General features: G+C 49.3%; 1 protein-coding gene across 5 annotated transcripts; it reads right to left on the bottom strand.

The window, feature by feature from the left end:
- Positions 1–560: 560 nt before the first annotated feature.
- WASHC1 (WASH complex subunit 1) lies at positions 561–17,358 on the bottom strand. 5 transcript variants are annotated; one of them, XM_037133923.2, is made up of 12 exons: positions 17,139–17,356; positions 13,429–13,582; positions 9,634–9,696; positions 4,611–4,722; positions 4,245–4,391; positions 3,921–4,057; positions 3,536–3,671; positions 3,151–3,352; positions 2,898–3,077; positions 2,054–2,206; positions 1,195–1,263; positions 561–1,029 (listed from the first exon to the last, which is right to left on the bottom strand). In XM_037133923.2, the coding sequence occupies exons 2-12, from the start codon at positions 13,575–13,577 to the stop codon at positions 890–892; spliced, it is 1,488 nt and encodes a 495-aa protein (XP_036989818.2). In that variant the 5' UTR covers positions 13,578–13,582; positions 17,139–17,356; the 3' UTR covers positions 561–889. The 5 variants fall into 5 exon arrangements, with proteins under 5 accessions (XP_036989818.2, XP_053518381.1, XP_053518382.1 ...); XM_053662406.1 differs by lacking the exon at positions 17,139–17,356 and adding an exon at positions 16,920–17,031; XM_053662407.1 differs by lacking the exon at positions 4,245–4,391 and having other exon boundaries at positions 17,139–17,358.
- Positions 17,359–21,960: the final 4,602 nt, after the last annotated feature.

The raw sequence follows: 21,960 nt of genomic DNA on the forward strand, positions 1-21,960 counted from the left end.
TGAGACACCTCTTCCCCTGACATCATCAATTACACCAAGGGCCATTAGGCTCTCAGCATGACTGCTTTTAGATACTCTATGTCTGTCGGCCAGGCAATTTTTCCTGTGAGAATATCCCTCCCCCATTTGCAACAACTGCCCCTGGAGCTGCCCCTGTTCACTACACCTTTTCTCTGCCTGACCCCAGAGAAAGGGGCCTTGGTCCCCTCCGTACCCTGCCTCATTGCCTGAGACCAGGGGGAGCAGGAGGAGAGGCCCTGGCTTGGAGACGTTTGTGCTCTACTCGGCTGTAGTTCCTTAATTAAAAGTGCACTGTCAGGCCCTGGCTGGTGTAGCTCAGTGGATTGAGCACGGGCCTGCGAACCAGAAAATCGCGGTTCGATTCCCGGTCAGGGCACATTCCTGGGTTGCACGCCAGTTCCCTGCAGGCCAATTCCCAGCAGGGGACGCACGAAAGGCAGCCATACATTGATGTTTCTCTCCCTCTCTCCTTCCCTTTCCCTCTAAAGATAACTAAATAAAATCTTAAAAAAAAAAAAAAAAAAAAAAGAAAAGTGCACTGTCAGTTGATGCGCATTTCTGCTTTCTACTTCTTTATTGATTTGTGCACTGCTGTATCTCAGTCTCAGGGAGGAGCAGAGCACACCAGTGAAGGAGGTGGGTGGAGCACAGGCATGGAGCCAGGGCCCCCTCCCCCACCCCTCAGGAGCCAGCCTCCCTGCTTCCTGAAGAGGGCCAGCCACAGCCCTGGAAGTCCTCCAAGATCCCCATCCCTCCAAGGGCAGCAGGGACTGAGACACCTGCAGGCCAAGGAGCCCATCCCAGCTCTTCCCATGTGAGGGAAAGAGCTATAGCCTGGGTTTGGGGAGAAGAAGGAGCCGCTGAACCCCTAGGATTCCCAGTCATCTTGGTCCTCCTCTCCAGGTGTCTGCTGTGGAGGAGGCAGAGGCGGGATGGAGTCTGACATTCGAGCGAAGGCTCCTCCTGGCCCCTCACTGGCCCCGGTCCCAGGACCTTTCCCAGAGATGCCTGGAAGGAAAGAGGTGGAGGGTGAGGGGGGTGCTTTGCAACACCAGGTCACCAAGTCCCTAGCGACTCAGAAGCCCCTGGAGACTTAGAAACAAGAAAAGGCAGAGTATACATGATGCACCAATACCCCAAGTCCCTGGAAGGCAGCGGTGCCCCGCTTCCTACCTTTGCGCCTCATGGCCAGCTTGTTAAAGAGATCCGACATCAGGTCCCCACCTTGGCCTGTGGCCCTCACTGCAACAGGAAAAACCACCAGTGAGTAAGGGACCACGTATGAAACCTGCTCTTGGGTGACAACCTCAGGGTTCGGTCACATTTGTCCTCTTTTTCTTCATCACTGACACACCCAGCCCTCTCCACAGCCACCAGGTAACCACTGGCTCCTGGAGCTTCACTCTGTAAGTGGATCCAGCACCAGGGCACTGATAAGAAAATGGTTAACATTTGAGTAACACCAGCATAGCCACCCTGTGAGACAAAGGGCACCAACGAGCAGCCCAGAGTGTCATGCAGTTTGCCCAGGTCACAGTGCAAAGCTCAGAAGCCAAGCTGGGACTCAAGTGCAGGACTGCTGCTTCACGCCCAGGTGTCATATTCTTGCCAGCATCCCAGTGGAAGAAATCTGTAGCCCCAAGGGGCTTAGAGAACCAAGACTGAGCCACCCCTTCAGGTCCTCTGTTTCTCAAATATCTCAGGTCCTGATCATTCCTTGGATAACTGGCAGAGTATGAGAAGATTCTCTCTTATACTTGGAGCTGGATGAGGCTCTGTCGCCTATCAGTGTAGAGAGGAAAGTTCTGCTCAGCAGGCTCCGAAACCCAGCAGGAACCCACTGCCCAGGCAGCAGAGACGAGGATGTCAGGGTGGCCACCCAGGGTTTCCAGCACTCACTCAGGGGACAGCAGGGGGCTGGTCTTTCGACATGTGGGTGGCAAGGAGCACCCTGTTGGAGTCTGGTGGTGGTTGGAAAAGGTGGCCCTTTTCTCAGAGCCCTCCTAGAGTGGGTGCAGCAGGGTCCTCTCACCTTGCTCCTGCTGCTTCTGTTTCTTCTTCTCTAGCTTGCGCTCCTTGACGCTGCGGAGCTTGGCCTTGCCGATGCCCCCAGCCTGGCGGATGGACTCCAACAGAGTGGCCCGGCCACTGGAGGGGTCCACCACTTCCTTGGGAGCTCCCTGGACTGGAGGTGGGGGTGGGAAGGAAGGCTGCTCAGGCAGGGCTAGGCTGTGGGGCAGCCCTGCCCAGTGTGAAGTTCTGGGGGTCCCGAGGAGCCGTCCGCAGCCTGGCTGTGAGGAGGGGCTCTCCGTGAAGAGGAAGCCGGATGCTGACTGCATCCGTCTGAGCTCAGGAAGTCCCGTGTCCAGGAGCCCAGGACCCTTTCTGATCCCTGCCCAGACTAGCTGCCACCTGCAGAGGGGCCCTGAGAGTTTCTGATATGCTGAACATCGAATTGTGACACGTGATCCAACAAGGAATTTTTGTGCTACTTCTGCATGGGGGAGGTGACTGGGACATATATTAAAACTGCAATTTTGCAATTTAAGGAACCCATGGATATTTTGTCCTGTAGTTTTCAATGATTTTAGCAGCCCCTCTTTTTCCATTGGTGTAAGTGGGGGACCCACAAGCCCCATCTGCCCAGGCACCCTCCATCCTGAAGCATAGAATTCCAGAGCTCTATGGACACAGTTTGAAAACCACTATTAATGAATCCAATGGAACATTAGGTTCATCTAAAATTAGAACTATCCTGCAACTGTAGAATTTATGGCCACTTAACCAAACTAAAGAAAATCCTTCAGGGATCCAGAAATTTGGAGGCACCCTCAAAGAGAGTGCCCTACCCCCCACCCCCACATGCATCCACGTGCCTGCTGGTGCTCCTAAAGGAGATGAGCTGCTCTCAGCCTCCTGGGCATCGTGACCTGGAGAGGCCATGGTCTGCGGTGGGGGCGGGGGCGGCGGAGCACTAACCAGCACTGCTGGAGCCGGGGGAGGTGGCAGTGGGGGTGGTGGTGGTGGAGGTGCTGTTAGCACCCCATCTTCTAGGTCTGAAACAAGTGTGAGAAATGTGAGGTGCCTAGGAAGAAAGCTGCCCAACTCTCATTCCTGGCTCTCGCTCACCTGGCTGGAAAGGCTCAGCCACCTCCGTGGGGAAGGCAGGCAGCTCTGGAATGGTGCCAGGGGCAGAGGGGGCAATGCCAGGGCCCAGATCAGCATTGTACATGAGGTCGTCAGCGATGCCTGGCAGGTCAGGCAGCTGGCATGGCACGTCAATCTCAGGCACCTGGCCCAGGTCAGGCACGTAGAAGTAGTTCTCTGGAATCTGCAGGTGTAAGTGGGGGTATGTGAGCTGGGGGCTGCTGTTTGACCTTGGACCAGTCAGTAGGGCCCGGATCGTATGAAGGGCTCAACAGGCCCCTCACCTAGAAAACCCTGGCAGGGCTGGCAGGACCCCATCTCCTCACCCAGCTGTACCCCCTCCCACCAAAGCATCATCTATGGCTACCTGTTGCTCCAGCTGCTCTCTTTTGCTGATGGACAAAGGGGCATCAAATAGCTTCTCCTCTGTCTCTGCACCCAGCATCACATGGGTCTTTGTTACAGCACCAGCCAGGGGGTCCAGGAAGACATACTTTTTGTACCTGCAGAGGTGGGGTGGAGTTCAGGCAATCAGTCATCTGTTTTAGGCCCACGGTCCTGATCTTTTCCCACTTCACCAAAAGCCACAGATAGTTTGTACCATGGATTCCCAGGCCTTACAAGGCAAAGCAAACTGGTCCTGGCTCTATGGGCTGCAGACTTCTGCTGCACTTGAGTCTGGTGCCCCTGAGTGCCCCCCTAAGCCAGCCAGGCCTCCCACCACCTCTTCCTAGCCCCACTTCTGGCCATACAGGTTCTCTGTAGTGTTGAAGAGCAGCAAGGAGCTGACGGAGTTGATGTTGCTGGGAAGACCCCCAAGCCCTTCTTCAGCCTCATCGTCAGGTTCTACCTTGGTGTTCGCACACACAGGGAAGTATTTCAGCTTCTCCTGGGGGGCGGGTGTGGAATACAACAGAACGATGGAGGTTTCAGGGCCAGACCAACAACCTCCACCCCATCTCATCAGAATCCTCTTGGGGGAACAGTACCCTATGGTGGCCCTTAGTTCCTCCCCCACATTCAGTGCTGCCACTAGTCACCCCATGCAGTGTGTGAGCTGCATGTGCCCAGCAGACCTGCAGGGTCCGCTCATCCAGGGGGCGGTGTTTGCTCTGAATTCTGTGGTGGGGGCGTCTCTGCGGGCCAAAGTCCTGGGCACCCATGAAGATGGAACTATACTCCTGCAGGTGCTCGGGAGCTGGGTACTTGGCACTGGAGAACACCTGTGGACACATGGAGAGTCTGACATTACTTTTTCGGGGGCCCCAAAAAGTGCCAGAGAGACTACGGTTGGGATGGGGACATTCTTTCTGAGAAGGAAGGAAGCTTGAGGTATGGCTGGAGAGGACAGGTAGGGACTCAGACAACCTCAGAGGCACAGGGATATGGCAGAGAACGGGAAATTTACGAATGCCCACCAGCCACAGGGATGCATGAGCTACCTTGATGGCCTTCTTGCTGCCCTTGATCTTCTCAATCTTGGCCTGGGCCAAGGAGACCCTGTCCCTAATGGTCTGCAGCTGGCTCCGGCTCAGCTCTACTCGCTGGGAGATCCTGCCAGGGAAAAGATTACAGGAGCTGAGGGCTGCTCCTCAAGCCACTGTAGCCTCCTGCACACCTCCTGCTTCTAACGGCAAACCTGTAAAAAACCAGGGACTTGAGCCAGGGTTCTTAAAAAACAATATTACCTGCTTGTTAGGGTCAATCTTGAAACTGCCTGGGTGACCTCTCAAGGGTTATCTGAACGGAAGGATCTAGGAATGCACTGTACTAAGTTCCTTGAAGCTCTAGGTAGGGGTGGGTAATTACCCTGGCCCCAAGTTGGTGCCTGAAGGGACATGGTTTTTGCCCCCTAGAGTTTATAGCCTCGAGCTGGGGCAGACAGAGTCAGAATCATCATGACTAAAATGGACACATTCACCTACTTACAGACAAGGAAACCGAAGTTCAGCAAGGCTGAGTGACAGGCAAGGCTGGACCTAAATTCAAGTCCTGGACCCATTCAGGAGGGACTGCCCTGCCACAGGGCAAATGGCTCATGTAAATACATACCAGGTCCTGACCAAGGGTCTCATGGTTGTGGCCTGGCTGCTCACAGGTTTCCACCCCTGCTTTCCTACCCTGATCAGTCAGCTGCCGCAATACTCTGTCCTGCTTTCCCCGAATATGCCAAACTTGCATTTGTCATATGGTGTTTGCATCAGATGGAATGTTGCCCCCCCAGACATTCATGTGGCTCGCTCCCTCACTTCACGGAACCCTGCCCTGGCTGAAGCCTTCCTGACCTCAAATCTGAACATGTACCCACCACTTTCCAATCCCCACCCAGCTTTACTTTCACATAGTGCCACTTGACATTATGTGTCTCTTGCCTACATGTGCTCCAGGGGACTGAGGACTCCTGTTTTGTTCCCTGTGTATTCCCAGTGACTAGATCAGCGCCTGGCACCTGTACAGGCCCCTCTGCGGTTACCGAAGACTAACACTCATGTGACCTAAACATAAATGCAGACAAGCCTCACTTACGCTGACCCCACCTTACTCAGCAATAGCAAGGGGCTTCTCATCACAGCCTTAACTCTCTTGTGTGCCAGTCCATCCTCCCTCAAAAGCTCTCCCACTTACAAGAACACTAGTTCCTGCCCACAACCACCACATCCCACATTCAGAGCAGTCACATCTCTGCATTCACCTGGCAGGAGCGAGCACACACGAGAGGCAGGGGAAATGAGGCAGTGTTGTAAGCCGAGTGCCTGGGGGCAGGTGGGAAGATATGCCAGGGGCAGAGGGGCTGGCAGAGGGGCTGTTGCCTCTGCGGGGGGTGGGAGGGGGAAGGGAGGGACTGCAGGGCCAGGGGACGCTGAGATTTCTCTAAAGGTTGAAATGGACAGTCTACTCTGGCCCAACCTTCCTAAATCATCTTCACCACTCTACCTGGTTTTGGTCCCCACCCATCAGCTAATTTCACAACCTAGGGGCTTCCATCCTGATGAAGACTCTCTATTACTCCCACTTCTCATGTGCCAGAGGTGGAAAAGGAGATGGGTGCTGGGGTGCAAGCAGGCCCCCAAAGCAGCTTAGTTTTTCTTGACAGACTGGTCTGAGTCAGGCAGCAATGCAGAGAAAGAACAAGAGGGTAGTTTCCTTCCAACAGAACACAGAACTACTCATCTGTTCCAGCACGAGCTCCATGTTTCCTGGCAGGAAGAAAGGTCTCCACCCACAGGGAAGTGGTACTCGGCCACAAGCTGTTCCCACTCTGCCCTCTGGTTTCCACTCTGCCACTCTGGCCCTGGGCACTGAAGCAACCCCTGTGGTTGCATAAGCATTCCACTCAAAGCCGATGTGGAGAGGGAGGGACATCAAACCTGGACACAGGCAAAGGCTGCTCTGTTTTGGTTCTTCCATTAAGGAGAGAAGGGCTCATTTCTTAAAATCATAAACAACCAGCTTAACAATGAACCCTGGCAAATTTCCAGAATGGATTATTAAACAGAGGGTCTATACACACTTAGAAAGGAAGAAGCAGGTACCAGGGGCCAGTACTGTTCCCAATGCACGGCATGTCTTTCCCTCACAGGGTCACCAGACTGGCGTGTCAGAAGAGAACTTCAAACACAGTGCATCTGGACTCAGCAAGGATTCTGACGACTTCTCAGAAAATTCTGTGGACAGATCAGGCTGTGGGATTGGAGGAGTCCATGTAGGAAAATCAGGGCCAGATGAGCAACACTCTGTAAGGCACTGCTGAAAACTGGACTGACTTTAGCCTTACACAAAGGTCCGTGGCAGGGCCCCATCTGGTGCCCTCACCACCTGATCAGCAAACTAGAGCTATCAAATGGGGGAGGGTCAAATATGGTCTGCAGGAAGGAATCAAGACTCAAATAATCCTGAGGCCAAAGGAATGAAACACAACCAACAAGATAAAACTGACCAGAAGTGAATGTGCAGCCAAGCATTTAGGTTAGAAAGTCAAGCACACAAAGACAGAAGGGGGAGTTTGAGCAGTAGTTCAGGGGGAGAAAGACCTGAGGTTTGGTTAAGTATAAATTCAGGGTGAGCTAAAAGCATGTTAAGTAGCTTAAAAAGGAACTACAATCTTATGACAGACAGCTCTTGGTTCCTCTTCTACCTTCTTCAATAAACAGGGAGCATCCACTCTCTCAGAAACACCAGAGGGGAAACAGCGCCCTGCATCCACGAACTTAACCTGTGCCAGGCACCAACTCATCCCCATCTCCTTCAAACCGGGTCTACATTGGAAGAGACTCAATTCCATCCGAGACGGTTCCCTTTCTCAGTGCTGTATCTCTAGCACCTGGGACAGTAGCTGACACATAATAAACACTGGCTGAATAGAAAGTGACAAGTTAATGAACGTCGTCCAAAGGAGGGTAATGAGGATGGTGATGAGTGAGAAACTCCTGTAACCGAAGGATGTCTGGCTACAGACGAGGTAGCTTAGAGAATATGATAATTCCCTCCAAATATCAAAAATACCACTAGTCCCGCCAGGTGGAAAACAATCAGGCTTCTTCTGTCACCCCAGACAGAGGGCAGCATAAGGACCTGTGGGGGGAGTTACAAGAAAGCAGAACTTGGTTCTGCATAAGAACTCTCGCAAAGGGCTGCAGAGCTTTGCAAAGCAATCTGATTCCAGCTGCATGACCACCAATCAGGAATGCTTCAAGGGAAATGCCCGTGTGGGGCGGGGGAATGGAAGACAGGATTTCCAGGGTTCTTTTCTTATCCAAAAATCTGTAAGTGTAAGTAATGGCTAGTCTCTTGACAAAGCTTGTAGACAGTCCAATCTCTTATGTGATGCACCACGGTGCTCAGAAGAGTACAGGCCCCAGATGAGAAAGCTTTCAGTCCACATGGCATCTCTGCTGACTGACAGTGACTGTTTGGCAGGCTGTGCTAGGAAGGACTGTTAGGCCGCAAAGGGGCTGGAACTGACTGCAACAATGAATTAGCAATGCCTACCACAAGGGCCGGACATGGTGGCAAAAGGGCAATTGTTTGCCACTCCTGATCTAGAGCCCCTTGGCTTGGCAGCCAGCTTCAAAATAGGTAAGTTTCCAAGTTCATCACAGAAGCCATGTCCCTGTAACATGTTGCTCAGACCCCAGCAGAGGGAAGGGCTGCCCCCGTCAGCAATGGGGACAGAACCGGCTCAGTCAGTTTGCTCAGAGCCTGGACCAGAGATGAATCAGGTAACACACATCTGCTCTCAAGGAGATTCCATTTTACTGGGGAGATAAATAACTACAATGCCCTACATACCTGGGTTAACATCTGTTTAGAGGCAGAGTGACCTTGGACAAGTTACTTAATTGGCCTAGGCCTCAGCTTCTTCAGTGGGAATAGGTGTTCCCACTTAAAAAGTGGGAATAGGAATTTCTACATCATGGGATTACTGTAAAGGTTAAAAATGAGTGAATATGTGTCAAGTGTTCTGTACCAGCCAACATACGCTAAGTTTGTGGGTACCATCTGCTATCAGTACCCATGAAGTGGAGGGAGAGGTGAGGGACTCTAGGCATTCAGGGGAAAGCCGGAAGAGGTTTACACAGAGAAGGAAAATTCCAGGCTGCAATGGGCACTTTGCAAGAGAATTCTCTGGAGGGTGGAGGGGAGGGAGAACAACAGTAAGCAGCTCCCTGGCTGCGGTGGGAGGCATTCCTGGAGGCATCTAGGGACTACTTTCCTCCTGGTATGACAGCAGGAGAGGGACAGGTTGGCCAGGGCAGCACTTGGGTGCCCTGTCCCTCCACCTCCTGACTCTCCATCCCCTTCCTGTAAAGTCCAGCAGGCCCTCTGCAGTGCTGCTGCAGCTCCTCACAATCAGATCAGCGTCTGCAGAGGCTGTGGGAAGGGAGGAAGCACCCTCTTCCTGCCCATAACTGCTGCTTCTCCTCCCCTGGCCTGTCCTGTCCCCAGGCACAGCACACCCTGAATCTGGGCTCTTGCCTTCATCTTTATCTTCTCCACTCATAGGGATAATTAAGAATGATCTGCTAATTATGCAGGCAGCTGACTGAGTGCTTCCTAACCTTGGGAGCCACCAGGTGCTAATCAGTAGAGAGAAAGGGAGGAGAAAGGGAAGAATGGGGCTGACAGGAATGGTGAGTGACAGCATCCCAACTTCCACTTGTGGAACCTGTACAGCTCCTCTCCCTTTGCCACTGCCACGCCCTCTGCCTCGTCTAAGTCTAGTGAAACAGGTGACATCTCTGGGCAGATATGTTGAGCCTGGCTTCTCTCAGGTGAAGATGAGGGCAGGTGAGGACTAGAGAGATCTGCTAGGCAGGAAGAGAAGCCAGGGGAAGGAAGGAGACCTCAGGAGAAGCCTGAGAGGTACTTGTCATTCTTTCCACTCTGCACAGCTCCCAATGCGGCAGAATAGGAGGAAGGAATGAACACCAGATTGGAATGCTAATTTTCCATGAGCTCACTTACCTGCAGACCTGCAGAACTGGGCACAAGGTCCAGTGGGGCCAACGGGCCCAGGCCTGGCTGGGCCTAAAATGGGAGGAGAGATGAAAAGTATCCAGCCCTGGCTGGTGTGGCTCAGTGGTGAGTGCTAGCCTGCAAACCAAAGGGTTGCTGGTTCTATTCCCAGTCAGGGCACATGCCTGGGTTGTGGCCAGGTCCCCAGTAGGGGGCACAAGAGAGGCAACCACACATTGGTGTTTCCTTTTCTCCTTTCCTTCCTCTCTCTCTAAAAATAATTTTTTTAAAAAAAGTGTCTCTTCTTTGCAAGGTTTACAAGCAGAAGGAACACATTTAACGGGAGAGATTTTTAAGCTGGGGTCTTATCCCCACCACAAAAGCCCACGAGGATGAAAAGCCCTCTTGAACCTCCCCAAAACTCTTTTGTCCCACCATGTCTCTGCTCAAGCACCTATCCAGCCTCCCTGAAACTCCTGGATCAAGCTCTGCCTTATTCAGAGAAGTCCCCATGGGTCCTGACTTATCCCAACTTTTCACTCACCCACCTCCCTCTCTCCCACTCCTCTGCCATGGAGCACTGCCACAGCGCCGCAGAACAGAGAAGCCAGAAGCAAGCTCCCGAGGGCGCGTGATCGGAGGGGGAAGTAAGACGCACAGACGCATGGCAAGTTGACTCTTCACACCCTGTTCTCTTCTGCAGTGGGAAGCTGAATGTATGGATGGGACAGACGGCAATGTCTATACTCTGGGAGCCGGGAAATACCACACTCTGACACACACCACGCTCCACAGTCCGGCCTCTAAGCCTTTGGCACACATTTCCAGACTCCACCAAATGGCCTGCAGACCCACTTTCCCAGTCCTGCCTAACCACAGCCTGTTCCTCCCATGGCTTAGTTCATGCCCCTGTCCTTCAGAAGGCCTTCCCTGGTCACATGCAGGAGGCATGTGGTTCTTCTTGCTACCATCTACTTACTTCTTCCTTATTCAAGTAACAGTCCCTGTTTTCACCACTTCCACACACGCAGTCCCTGGACTTCAGGTGGGGCTAAGCCCGGGGCTTCTGATAATGCAAGGGACCAAGATCTGAGCCAGTCAGTATGTCATGCCTCTCCTGCCCCAGCAACTGGCTCTGGCACAGACATGAGAACCCAGACAAACCAATGGGCGAGTGGAACTTCTGAGGAAATGCCGGAATGTAACTTGAACCTAGGAGCTCAGACCCTACTGATGTGACCTTGCCACCCAAAAGCAAGGCCTGTCTGGGAAAAGGGCCAACCCAGAGGCAGAGAGCTGGAAGGTAGTGAAAGTAAAACCAGGTCTCGATGACATAATTTACACCCTTCAGCTCCAAAGCCCGCTCTACTGATTGGTTAGTTTTTGCTTAAATTGGTTTGGGGAGTTCTGATGGATAAATATGCCATCAATTTTTACTTGTTTCTCTCTTCTCTAGATCCTAAGAGGTCCACACAGGTCAAGCTATGCAATTAAGAAACAACCAAGACCTGCTGCTCTTCTGCTCCACAACCATGCCCTACACATGTTCAATGTCTCTCAGGGGCCAGCAATTGGATACATGGTGGGAGGCCAATGGGGTGACCTGGAGCCTGGTTCTGAAGACTCCTGAGCGGCATCCTCCTCTTCTTCACACACTTGGAGGGCCCATACCCATGCTCAACCAACTCATCCCTGCCCCAGAGATGGCTTTCCTGCCCTCTCCTCATCCCATGAAACAGTCTACAGGTGCCAAATACCAGGAAGGGAGACTGAGGCATGCTAAAGCTCCAAAGCTCTCCTTGGAGAAAGGCAAGCATATAGTCACAATCCTGGTGAGGAGGCACAAATATTTCTGGTGGATTGTTTTTCCTGTCCATTTCAATCACTGGGCATAGAGTGGCCATAATCTGGAACTGACAGCTCTTAAAGGCCTGTGTTCTCTTGCTTATTTGTTCCTTGGGCATATTTAACACAAAAAATAAGCACAAAAGGGGCACCTAACCCTTTCTATAACAACTGATAGCAGGTTAAAGGAGGACCACCGTAGGCAGTACATGAGCAGAGATGATATTAAGAGTGAACATTTATTGCATGCTTAGTAATTACATGGCACTGGAATTCCTTTGCAACTATCAATTCATTTAATCTTTACAACAATTCTATGAGGAAGGTATCATTATTGTCACCATATCACAGATGAGAACATTGAGGTTTAGAGAGGTTAAAGAACCTTCCCAAAGTTACAGAGCAAGCAAAGGAGGGGGCCAGGTGGAGCCCAGGCATCTGTTCCAGAGTCAACCCCCTGAACACTTGGGTACCACCCACTGGTTACATTGATAGTTTGGACAGACTTGGGGCAGGCAGGTATGTCAGTGGGAAGGTAACAGGCAGAAGAGTTGAGAGGATCTGGTATTTATACCAAGTCCAACTGGAGACAGTGACCCTATTTTCTGCTCCCACTGAGGGAGGCTTCAGGAAAAGGAGGTTGCCTAGTGATGCAGAAGGGGATCCCTGGACTGTGGTGCAAGCAGGGGTGGGGTGGGGAATGACTTGAACCATGAGATGAACCTGAGTCAGGTAGTGAAATACCTTACATGGGGTGGGATAAAGGGTTCCTATGTGAGGCATGACGTGGGCACCCAGGAAGAGGATCTAAGCCCATCCCAGGCTGCTCATGGCCACAGAAAGACAGGATAAAGGGTGGGATCTTTGCAAGGAAACAGCAAACACAGCTCACTCAAATTAAATAAACATTGAATGAAAAATCAGTCTAGCCCAAGGACTGTGCTAGATTAGCGCTGGCGATAACAAAAAGCTGCCACTCACCAACTCAAAATCCACAATGACCTCCAAGGCCCTACCTCTACTCCAGCTCTCCTCATTTTCCCTGCCCCAGCCACACTGGCTTCCATTCAGGTCTGGCCCACCTCAGGGCTTCAACTCATGTTCTTCTTTCTTTTTGGAACATTCTTCTTTCCAACCCACCCATTCACAATAATTCTCACTCATCCTTCAGATTTTACCACAAATCTTTCCCCTACATATGCCTCCTCTGATCCCCCCAGACCGAGTCAGGCCTCCCCTCCCCTTCCCTTTATAGAAAGACATTAAAAGCTCCAGAGTCTAGAGCCACAATACCCGGTGTTACCCCCAGCTCTGCCACTTCGGCAGAACTGAGCTATTCTGTGCCTCAGTTTTCTCATCTATAAAATGGAGATAAGAACAGCAGCTGCTCATAAAGTTGTTGTGAGGGCTATATAAATTAGTGTATTTCAGATCAATGGTGGTCCATGGTTAATGCTATATAAATACTAGTTATTATAAAATCATTTAAAAATAGGTCTTATCACAATTGTAATTATAAACTAACATGCAATTGATTAATTACAGCCTATCTCTCCTGCCACAGTATATCCTCTAGTTGGACAGCGACGCTACCTTATTCACTGCTGTAATAAAGCAGAGCAGCACACAAGAAGTACTGAATACATATTTGCTAACTGCAGGAATAAGTGAAGAAACAGGACCCCCAGTGTGAGGAGGAGTTACAAGAGCAGTACCATCACCAGGGCTGGTGGGGGCCACAGGGAACCCAGGGATCTAAGTGGGACAGGAGGCAGCTCTTGTGAGAAAAAACTTCTAAGCTGGGTCTCTTGGGCACAGGGAAGCCAACTGTCCCTTGCTCCCCTGTGCCCAAGAATTACCAGAGGCCTGGTTCTAGAGGGTGCCTTACTGGGAATGGAGAGATGACTCCCAGGGCAGGGAGAAGCCCCGGATCAGGTGGGGATGGCCAGCAGCACCCACCTGCTAAAGATGTCTCCGGAGACCTTCTGTAGGTACTGCAGAGCATCCGCTATCTGCTGAATGGCCTCCTCTCGCCGCAGGTCTGGCTGGATGAGGGGCACTGTGTAGGTCTGACCTGCTAATGAGTGCTGGGTCCTCACAGGAGTCATGGTGCCTGTGGGTGGAACCAGAGCATCAGAGCCACACCTACCCCAGTGCCTTAAGGTAACAAGAAAAGAGAGCCCAGCCCCTCACCCAACTGTCCACCACAGGCTCAGCCTGTGCAGGTAGGGATATAGCATTGACAGGAGGCCAGGAGCCTACAGAAGCTGGTCTTCTGCTGCTTAGTGAGTGAATGAAGGAGTGAAATTTGTAGGGACAACAGAGGTTGATGAGAAAGATTCAAAGAAGCTACAACAATGATTATCCCTATTAGGTGCTTGGGACCCTGCTAGGTACCCTCATTATGTTACTTCATTCCAACCTCCTAAGCCAAATGAACAAGAAAGAATCCTTTGCTGCACAGTGAAAAAAAATGCCTCACTTAACTGCTCAATGATACCCAGGTCTGGAAAACCAGAGAATGTGGACTCCTGGATTCTACTCACTTTGCCCTATGAGGAACTCAGGACCTGCTCCTGAGATAGGACAGGCAGTGTGGCTAATGACTCTAGGTACAGGTGTTTTGGCACTGCTCACCCAGGCTAGAGCTAAAGGGGTCCAGGAGGAAGAAGGGGCATGTGGGGGCAGGAAAACAGGAAGAACACTCCTTCAAATTGTAAGACAGGGCAGAGTCTATTTATACTGAGTTTAATTAACTCCACTCCCTAGTGCCACTAAAGCAGCAATCACACTGTAGAACACACTGATTTGATTGGCAAGAGATGCACCAGGCAGAATATTAAGGTACCAGGCCCCTATAAATAGGCCTAATCGCAGCCTCTTGGTAGAAGATGGTGAAGAAGACATTAATCAGGCCTGTCACTATGTCCATGTTAAGTATGGCAGGGAGGGCTGAGGAGACTTCATTTGAGCTTAACTGCTGTGTGATCCTGTGTAGGTTGCTTGCCTTCTCTGAATATCTGATTCTATTTCCCATTCTACAGATTGAAAGTGGCACTGCTCTCTAAGTGGTTATTCCCAATGTACTGCACCAACATCTTCAAGCAGGTATGCTTACTTCTCTGCTCTTTCTGCAAGCATTCCCAGCCTTCCCTTCTATCCCACTTGTCCTCTCCTGCCCTTCTCAGGCCAGCACTTTTGGTCATCTCAGACGACTGTCTGGCCTTCCAACTTGTTTTCCAGCAGTGGCATCTTCAGTTTCTCAGACCTGAACCTGCCTTGAATCCGCATCCGTGTGTGTATGTACACTCATACAAGGTGGTCATTCAGGCACAAATCTCCCGGATAAAGAAGTAACAGATCCATTCGAGAATGAAGAGACTGGCCTGGCTGGGGTGGCTCAGTTGGTTGGAGCATCATCCTATAACCGAAAGGTCATGGGTTTGATCCCCGGTTGGGGCACTTACAAGATGGCAACCAACTGATGTTTCTCTTGCATCAATGTTTCTTTCTTTCTCTCTCCCTTCCTCCATCTCTGAAGGGATGAAAAAAATGTCCTCAAGTGAGGATTAAAAAAAAAAAAGAATGAAGAGAATGAAACGAAGAGAGTGAGTATGACTGGTTGGTTGTGTACTCATTCTGTCTGCAAACATCTACTGGTCAACTATTAGGTGCCTACCATTACAACAAAGATGAAGAGGAAACTGTAATAGCCAAAGAGACAGCCTCAAGAACAATTAAACAGCATGTAATAACTGCTCTAATCCAGCCATGTATACAGTAGTAGGGAAATCTTAGGAAGGTGTAATAAACCCCTCCTCAGGTTAGTTGACTCAGGAAGAGCCTCTTAGCAAAAGCTGAACCTTCCTAATAGGCCCAGGGAGAGCATTCCAGGTAGAAGCAAGAGCTGAACAAAGATTTATAGGGTAATGGCAAGTGGTCTTGAATGGTAAGGGTATAACTATCCTTGGGCAAGTAGCAGGAAAAACAAAGATAAGGGTCAGATTGTAAACTCACTAAATACCATGATAAGGAGTTTGGACTAATCTCCTTCCACTTGTGCTATCCAAAACGGGAGCTACTAGCTACTTATAGCTACTGAGCATTTCTGAAATGTGGTTACTCTGAGTTGAGATGTAGCAGAAGTATAAAATATACATCAAATTTCAAAGACTTAATAGGAAAAAAGAATGTCTTAAGATTTCTTACAATCCTTATTCAATGGGGTGGGCAGTGGGGGGGTTGGGGTGGGAATATGTTCCAAGACCCCCCCTTACAGTGGGTGCCTAAAGGCTCAAACAGTACTGAAACCTGCATACACATACACACACACACACACACACATATATATACACACACACCTATGATAAAGTCTGACTTATAAATTAGGCACAGTAAGATATTAACAACAATTATAACAAGATACTACAGTAAAAGTTAATGTGAATGGCTTTGGCGCCGTTATTAAGCAAAATAAGGGTTACTTGAAATCAAGCACTGCGATACCTTGACAGCTGATCTGATAACCGGGTGGGCTCTTAAGTGATTAAAGGGGTGGGGGAGCATCTACAGCATGGACATGCTGGGCAAAGGGAGAGTGCACATTCCAGGCAGGGCAGAGCCTGAGTGGGACACCTACGATATTTCATCATGCTCCTCAGAATGAGGTGCAAATTTATTTCCCGAATTTTCCATTTTAATATTTTCAAACAGTCGGTTGACCCAACCGCGGGTTAACTGAGACGGCAAAAAGGGAACCCAGGGTTAAGTAGGGAGGGGGGGGGCGGACGGACAGACACGACTGTATGTCTAGTGATTACATGCTGAAATGATCATATTTTACCTATACTGACTTAAAAAATATATATATATTACTTAGTTAATTTCACTGGTTTCTTTTTACTTTCAAAATCACATATGTAATGTAGCTCACATATTTCTAAACAACCTGCACTACCTTAGAGAATCTGGTAAAACTAGACGCTTTCAGAAAAACGAATCTACACCATACCCGTCTCTCATAATGCTGTTAATAATTTCGAAAGTGCATGAAATCCAACCCTCCCAAATACCTAGCTTCCAATGTCTACATCCCAGGGCAAAAACCTATTCTGTCGGCAGTATGGAATCAACTAAGAGGGGCCAGGGAGGTAAGAGCATTAATCCGCCGAAATCAGGGTAGGGAGCTGCAAAAGATCTGAGGAGTCAATGCAGCCAGGTCCTTCACCAGAGCCAAGCCCGACAGCGGAAAGGCACGTGAGGGTTTCGGGGAGGGGCCGAGAGGAAATGAGGGCTGAGGGCTGCGGCCTGCAGCTCTGATCTCGGTGGTCCAGCCGGGCCCACCGGCGCCCGGGCCTTGATCTCCCTGCTGGGAAGGGTCGGAGCTGAGGGAGGGCTCCAGCGCTCGGGGAGAAAAGCCCGGGACCAACAGGGCTGGAGACCCGTCTTACTGGTGGGCGGCAACGCAAACGGCACAATCGGAAGTCAACCAGGGCGTCAACTGTGCGGTCCCTTCCGCAACTCCGGCTCGCGCACAGCCCCCCGGAAGCTGAGGTCTGCGCCTGGCCCTCCCCGGAACCCCGCCTAGGCCCGCCCCCCCGCCCCCATAACCCGGCGCCGGCCTAACGTGGCCCTTCCCACGGAAGCGCGGTCCTAGTGGTACGGGTGACCTGCTCTGCCCGTCCCGCGATTGCTGCTCTTCGCTGTCGGGTCCTGGCGCCGCCGTTTCTCTGTGCTCTGCCTCTGGGTGCTCGCTGGACTCCCAAGTTCTGGACTCCCGCGCGGAACCCTCACTCGGAGCCGCTGCGAACTGCTCGGCACCCTCCGGTGTTCCCTCACCGCCTTCCCCGCTTGCCCGGACCTGGGACATCAGCTGCCCTGCGCTCAGGGACTCCCTTGTTTAGTCCGTTGTGCTTCCGGTGCCCCACCCTGAGTACCAGCATTGGAAACAGACTCCTCCCCTGAAGCCGGATGCACTTGACTTGTTTAGTACGTCTTTTAGCATTCCCTTTTCTCGTCTCGACTTCTGTGGGCTGTTCTCCCCATAGAATTCACTTAGTTCCTTCTCCCTTTAAAAACCAAATATATGTCAGACACAAAAGGAAAAATACTGTATGAGTTCATTTATATAAGGTAGCTAGAGGAGACAATTTCATAGAGGCAAAAGTAAAATGACGGTTGCCAGGGACGGGGAAGCAATTTGGGATGGGATGAGTTATTGTTTAATGGGTGCAGTTTCTGACCAGAGACTCTCTGTTTGACCAAACTTTAGTCAGAGAGGCCTCTACTTGCATCACCGAATTGTAGCGAGAATCCCTCACCCTGCCTGTCTGACCAAATTCCTCATCCCCAAGATATCCCAGGTGGTATCTGGTCACCCTGGCCTGCCTTCAGCAAGAATCCTCTCAAGTCAGTTTAGCAAAAAATTAACCTAAGCTCTTAGGAATTTTCCATCCAGGACCACAAACCGCCTTTCTTGGTTATAAATCCCCACTTGTCCATCCTGTATTCATAATTGACCCCAGTTCTATACTGAGGTCTTACCCTGTTGCAAAGTCCTGACAAAAATCCATTTTCATCACTTTAACTGCTTGTGCAGTTCAGATTTTCTTTCTTTCTTTCTTTCTTTCTTTCTTTCTTTCTTTCTTTCTTTCTTTCTTTCTTTCTTTCTTTCTTTTTTATTAGCTCTGGTTTTCTTTGGCATGTTAGTTTGAGGAGGTGGAAAAGTTCTAGAGATGGATGGAGGTGGTGGTTGCACAACAGCATGAATGTACTTAATGCCACTGAACTGTACATTTAACAATGGTTAAAATGTTACTTTTTGTTGTGTTTATGTTACCACACAAAAAAAAGTTAGATATTTTTTAAAACAAGATTTTTAGAAAGTTAAATATATAAAGAAAGCATTAGTCCAGAAGTCCTGCAGTAGTCTCTCCTGGAGTTCATGGGCTTGTCTTAAAGTTCTTGGCTCCTCTTTTTCTAGGGTTGCCAGAGAAAAATACAGAAAGTTAATTTAAATTTCAGATAAAATTTACATACTTACACAAATATATGAGGTATATCTAAAAACTTTAGCGATTGTTAATATAATGAGGATGGTTTGCGCAACATCAGTGTAACCTGGCAGCCAAAGAGAGTGGACTAGAGTGCGCATGCGTGAACGATGACAACTTCTCTGTGTTAGTCCTCTGTGTGGGGAGGTAGTTGCAGTTGAGTGAGCGTGTGTACTATGTGGCCGTTGCATACAAAATGACTAAATGAGTAGAGCAATGAATCTGTATCAAATTTTGCATTAAGCGTGAACATTCCTCCATAGAAACTATTCAGATGATTCAGAAGGCTGCAGCTGTGGGCAGCTGGTGATTGGCAGCTTCATCATGACAACGTACTCACTCATGCATCATTCTAGTGCAGAGTTTTTTGGTGAAATACCAAATCACCCAGGTGATTCAGCCGCCCCCCCCCCCCCCCGCCCCTTACAGCTCAGATTTGGTGCCCTGGGACTTCTGGCTGAGGTCCCAAGATGCCTTCTTTGAAGGGAACTGAGGTGTCATTGTCCAAACTACAATGCTTCTTGTATTTTGTATCTTCAATAAATGTCTTTTTCATATTACATGCCTGGATACCATCTGGACAGACCATATATGTGCATATGTATATAATTTTACTTAATGTATATTATATATGTATATAAGTATATATATTATCTCAAATTAAGCACAGGACATACTTATACTAAAAATTACTACTTTTTATTTTATTTATTTATTTATTTATTTTTTATTGATTATGCCATTACAGTTCTATTCCCCCCTTCATTCCCCTCCACCCTCCCCCCCCCGTCCCCACCATTACTCCCCCTTTAGTTTATGACCATGTGTCTCAAGTTCTTTAGAGTCTATATTTCCCATGCTATTCCTGCCCCCCCCATCTATTTTCTATCTACTGTCTATGCTACTTATTTTCTGTACCTTTTTTCCCCTTCTCCTCCTCCCACTCCCCTATTGCTAACCCTCCTTGAGATCTTCATTTCTATGTTTCCACTCCTGACCTAGCTGTCCTTTTAGTTTGCTTTCGTTTTAGGTGTGGTTGTTAATAACTGTGAGTTTGCTGTCCTTTCACTGTTCATATTTTTTTATCTTCTTTTTCTTAGATAAGTCCCTTTAACATTTCATATAATAAGGGCTTGGTGATGATGAACTCCTTGAATTTGATCTTATCTGAGAAGCACTTTATCTGTCTTTCCATTCTAAATGAAAGTTTTGCTGGACAGAGCAGTCTTGGTTGTAGGTCTTTGGATTTCATGATTTGGAATACCTCTTTGCAGCCCCTTCTTGCCTGTAAGGTCTCTTTTGAGAAATCTGCTGACAGTCTGATGGGGACTCCTTTGTAGGTGACTGTCCCCTTATCTCTTGCTGCTTCTAGGATTCTCTCCTTCATTTTAATCTTGGCTAATGTAATGATGATGTGCCTTGGTGTGTTTCTTCTTGGGTCCAACTCGTTTGGGACTGTCTGAGCTTCCTGGATTTCCTGGAAGTCTATTTCCTTTGCCAGATTGGGGAAATTCTCCTCTATTATTTGTTCAAAGAAGTTTTCCACTGGTGGCTGTTCCTTTCACCCTTCTGGTACCCCTATAATTTGGATGTTGGAGTGTTTAAAGATGATCCTAAGGCTCTCCTCATTTTTTTGAATTCTTGTTTCTTCATATTTTTCTGTTTGGCCATTATTTGCTTTCTTCTGGTCCACTCCATTGATTTGAGTCCCAGTTTCCTTTGCATCGCTATTGGTTTCCTGTCCAATTCCATTCATTTCAATTAGTTTCGCCTTCATATGTTTGTCTAATTTGTGGCTATAATCAACCAGTTCTGTGAGGATCCTGATCACCAGTGTTTTAAACTGTGCGTCTGAGAGTTTTGCTATTTCTTCATCGCTTAGATTTATAGGCTCTGGGGCTTTGAGGTCTTCTGGAGCCATTTTTGGTCTGTTTGTGCCCGTTAAGTATGAGGAGCGGAGCCTTGGACTCTCAGGTCACTGGGTTGTGACGCTGTATGTGGGGGCGTGGTCAGAGCGGGGAAATGGCGACCTCCTATGCTGTTTCTCCCTGCTAGGTGAGGAGCAGAGCCTTAGGTGGTTCACCAGGGCAGGGCCACTCAGGTCGCTGGGTAATGATGCTGCATGTGGAGGCGGGGTCAGAGGGGGGAAATGGCGGTGCCCTGTGCTGCCACTTGCCATGGGGCCTGCTCAGTCTCGTAGTCTCACCGCCCACTCCCTCGCTTGTCTGTCTGTGCAGGAAAGTGTGACCACAGGTAACCCGCAGCCCTGCTTCCTTGCTGTTTCCCCATGGTTGCTTGCTGAGTCGCTTACTAGGTCCAACCCTGTGCCTGGGTTCCTTGCACCTGAGTCCATCTGATCGAGTTTTTCTGTGCAACCCCACTCTGACAGCTGCTGGTTTCGCCCCTTACCGGTCAGGCTGAAGAATTTGTTGTTATCAGACTTCCGAAAAGTTTAACTTTCTGTGTTCTGGCTGTGTTTTCTGTTGCTAATATTAAGTTGTCTCTAAACTTGGTTGTGAGAGAAGGCACAGCGTATCCACCTATGCCTCCATCTTGGCGGAATAAAAATTACTACTTTTTAAAAAAATTCTTTTTAAATTTAGTTATGGTTCAAGTACAGTTTTCTGTCTTTTACTTCCATCCCAGCCTACCCCCCCAATCCTCCCCACCTCCCTCCCTTCCCTCCCACCCCACCTTAGTTTTAGTCCATGTGTTCTTTATACTTCTTCCTGTGAATCCTTCCCCTTTTCTCCTGATATTCTCTCCCCTCTCCCCTCTGGTCCCTGTCAACCTGTTCTGTATTTCAGTGTCTTTGGTTTTATTTTGCTTGCTTGTTTGTTTTGTTGTTTGGGTTCCTGTTAAAGGTGAGATCATATGGTATTTGTCTTTCACTGCCTGGCCTATTTCACTCAGCATAATGCTTTCCAGTTCCATCCATGCTGTTGCAAAGGGTAGTATCTCCTTTCTTTCTGCTGCATAGAATTCTATTGTGTAAATGTACTATGGTTTTGTTGTTGTTTTTTTGATCCATTCATTTACTGATAGGCACCTAGGTTGCTTCCAACTCTTGGCTATTGTAAATTGTGCTGCTATGAACATTGGGGTGCATAGGTTATTTTGGATTGGTGTTTCAGGGTCCTTAGGCTCCTAAGAATTCTTAGGCTCCTAAGAATACTCCTAACAGTGAAATTGCCGGGTCAAAAGGCATATTCATTTTTAGTTTTCTTAGAAAATTCCGGGCTCTAGCTCTCCAGCTCCTGCACTGGCAGGTTCTGTCTCTCTGGCACTCTTCCTGGAGTGTACCTGGATAACTGTGCTACAGCTGCCTGCGTTTCCCAGGAGAAGGTATTTTGGGTGGGAAGGCACAGCCTAGGGTTGGGCTGGCCTGGAAGAGGGTGGCAGGTTTATTCTTCTTTGGGTGTTCTAGAGGGGATGACCT

Source organism: Artibeus jamaicensis, unplaced genomic scaffold, assembly GCF_021234435.1.
Source record: "Artibeus jamaicensis isolate MK-2021 breed Jamaican fruit bat unplaced genomic scaffold, CSHL_Jam_final contig_1028, whole genome shotgun sequence".
Taxonomy (NCBI): Eukaryota; Metazoa; Chordata; class Mammalia; order Chiroptera; family Phyllostomidae; genus Artibeus; species Artibeus jamaicensis.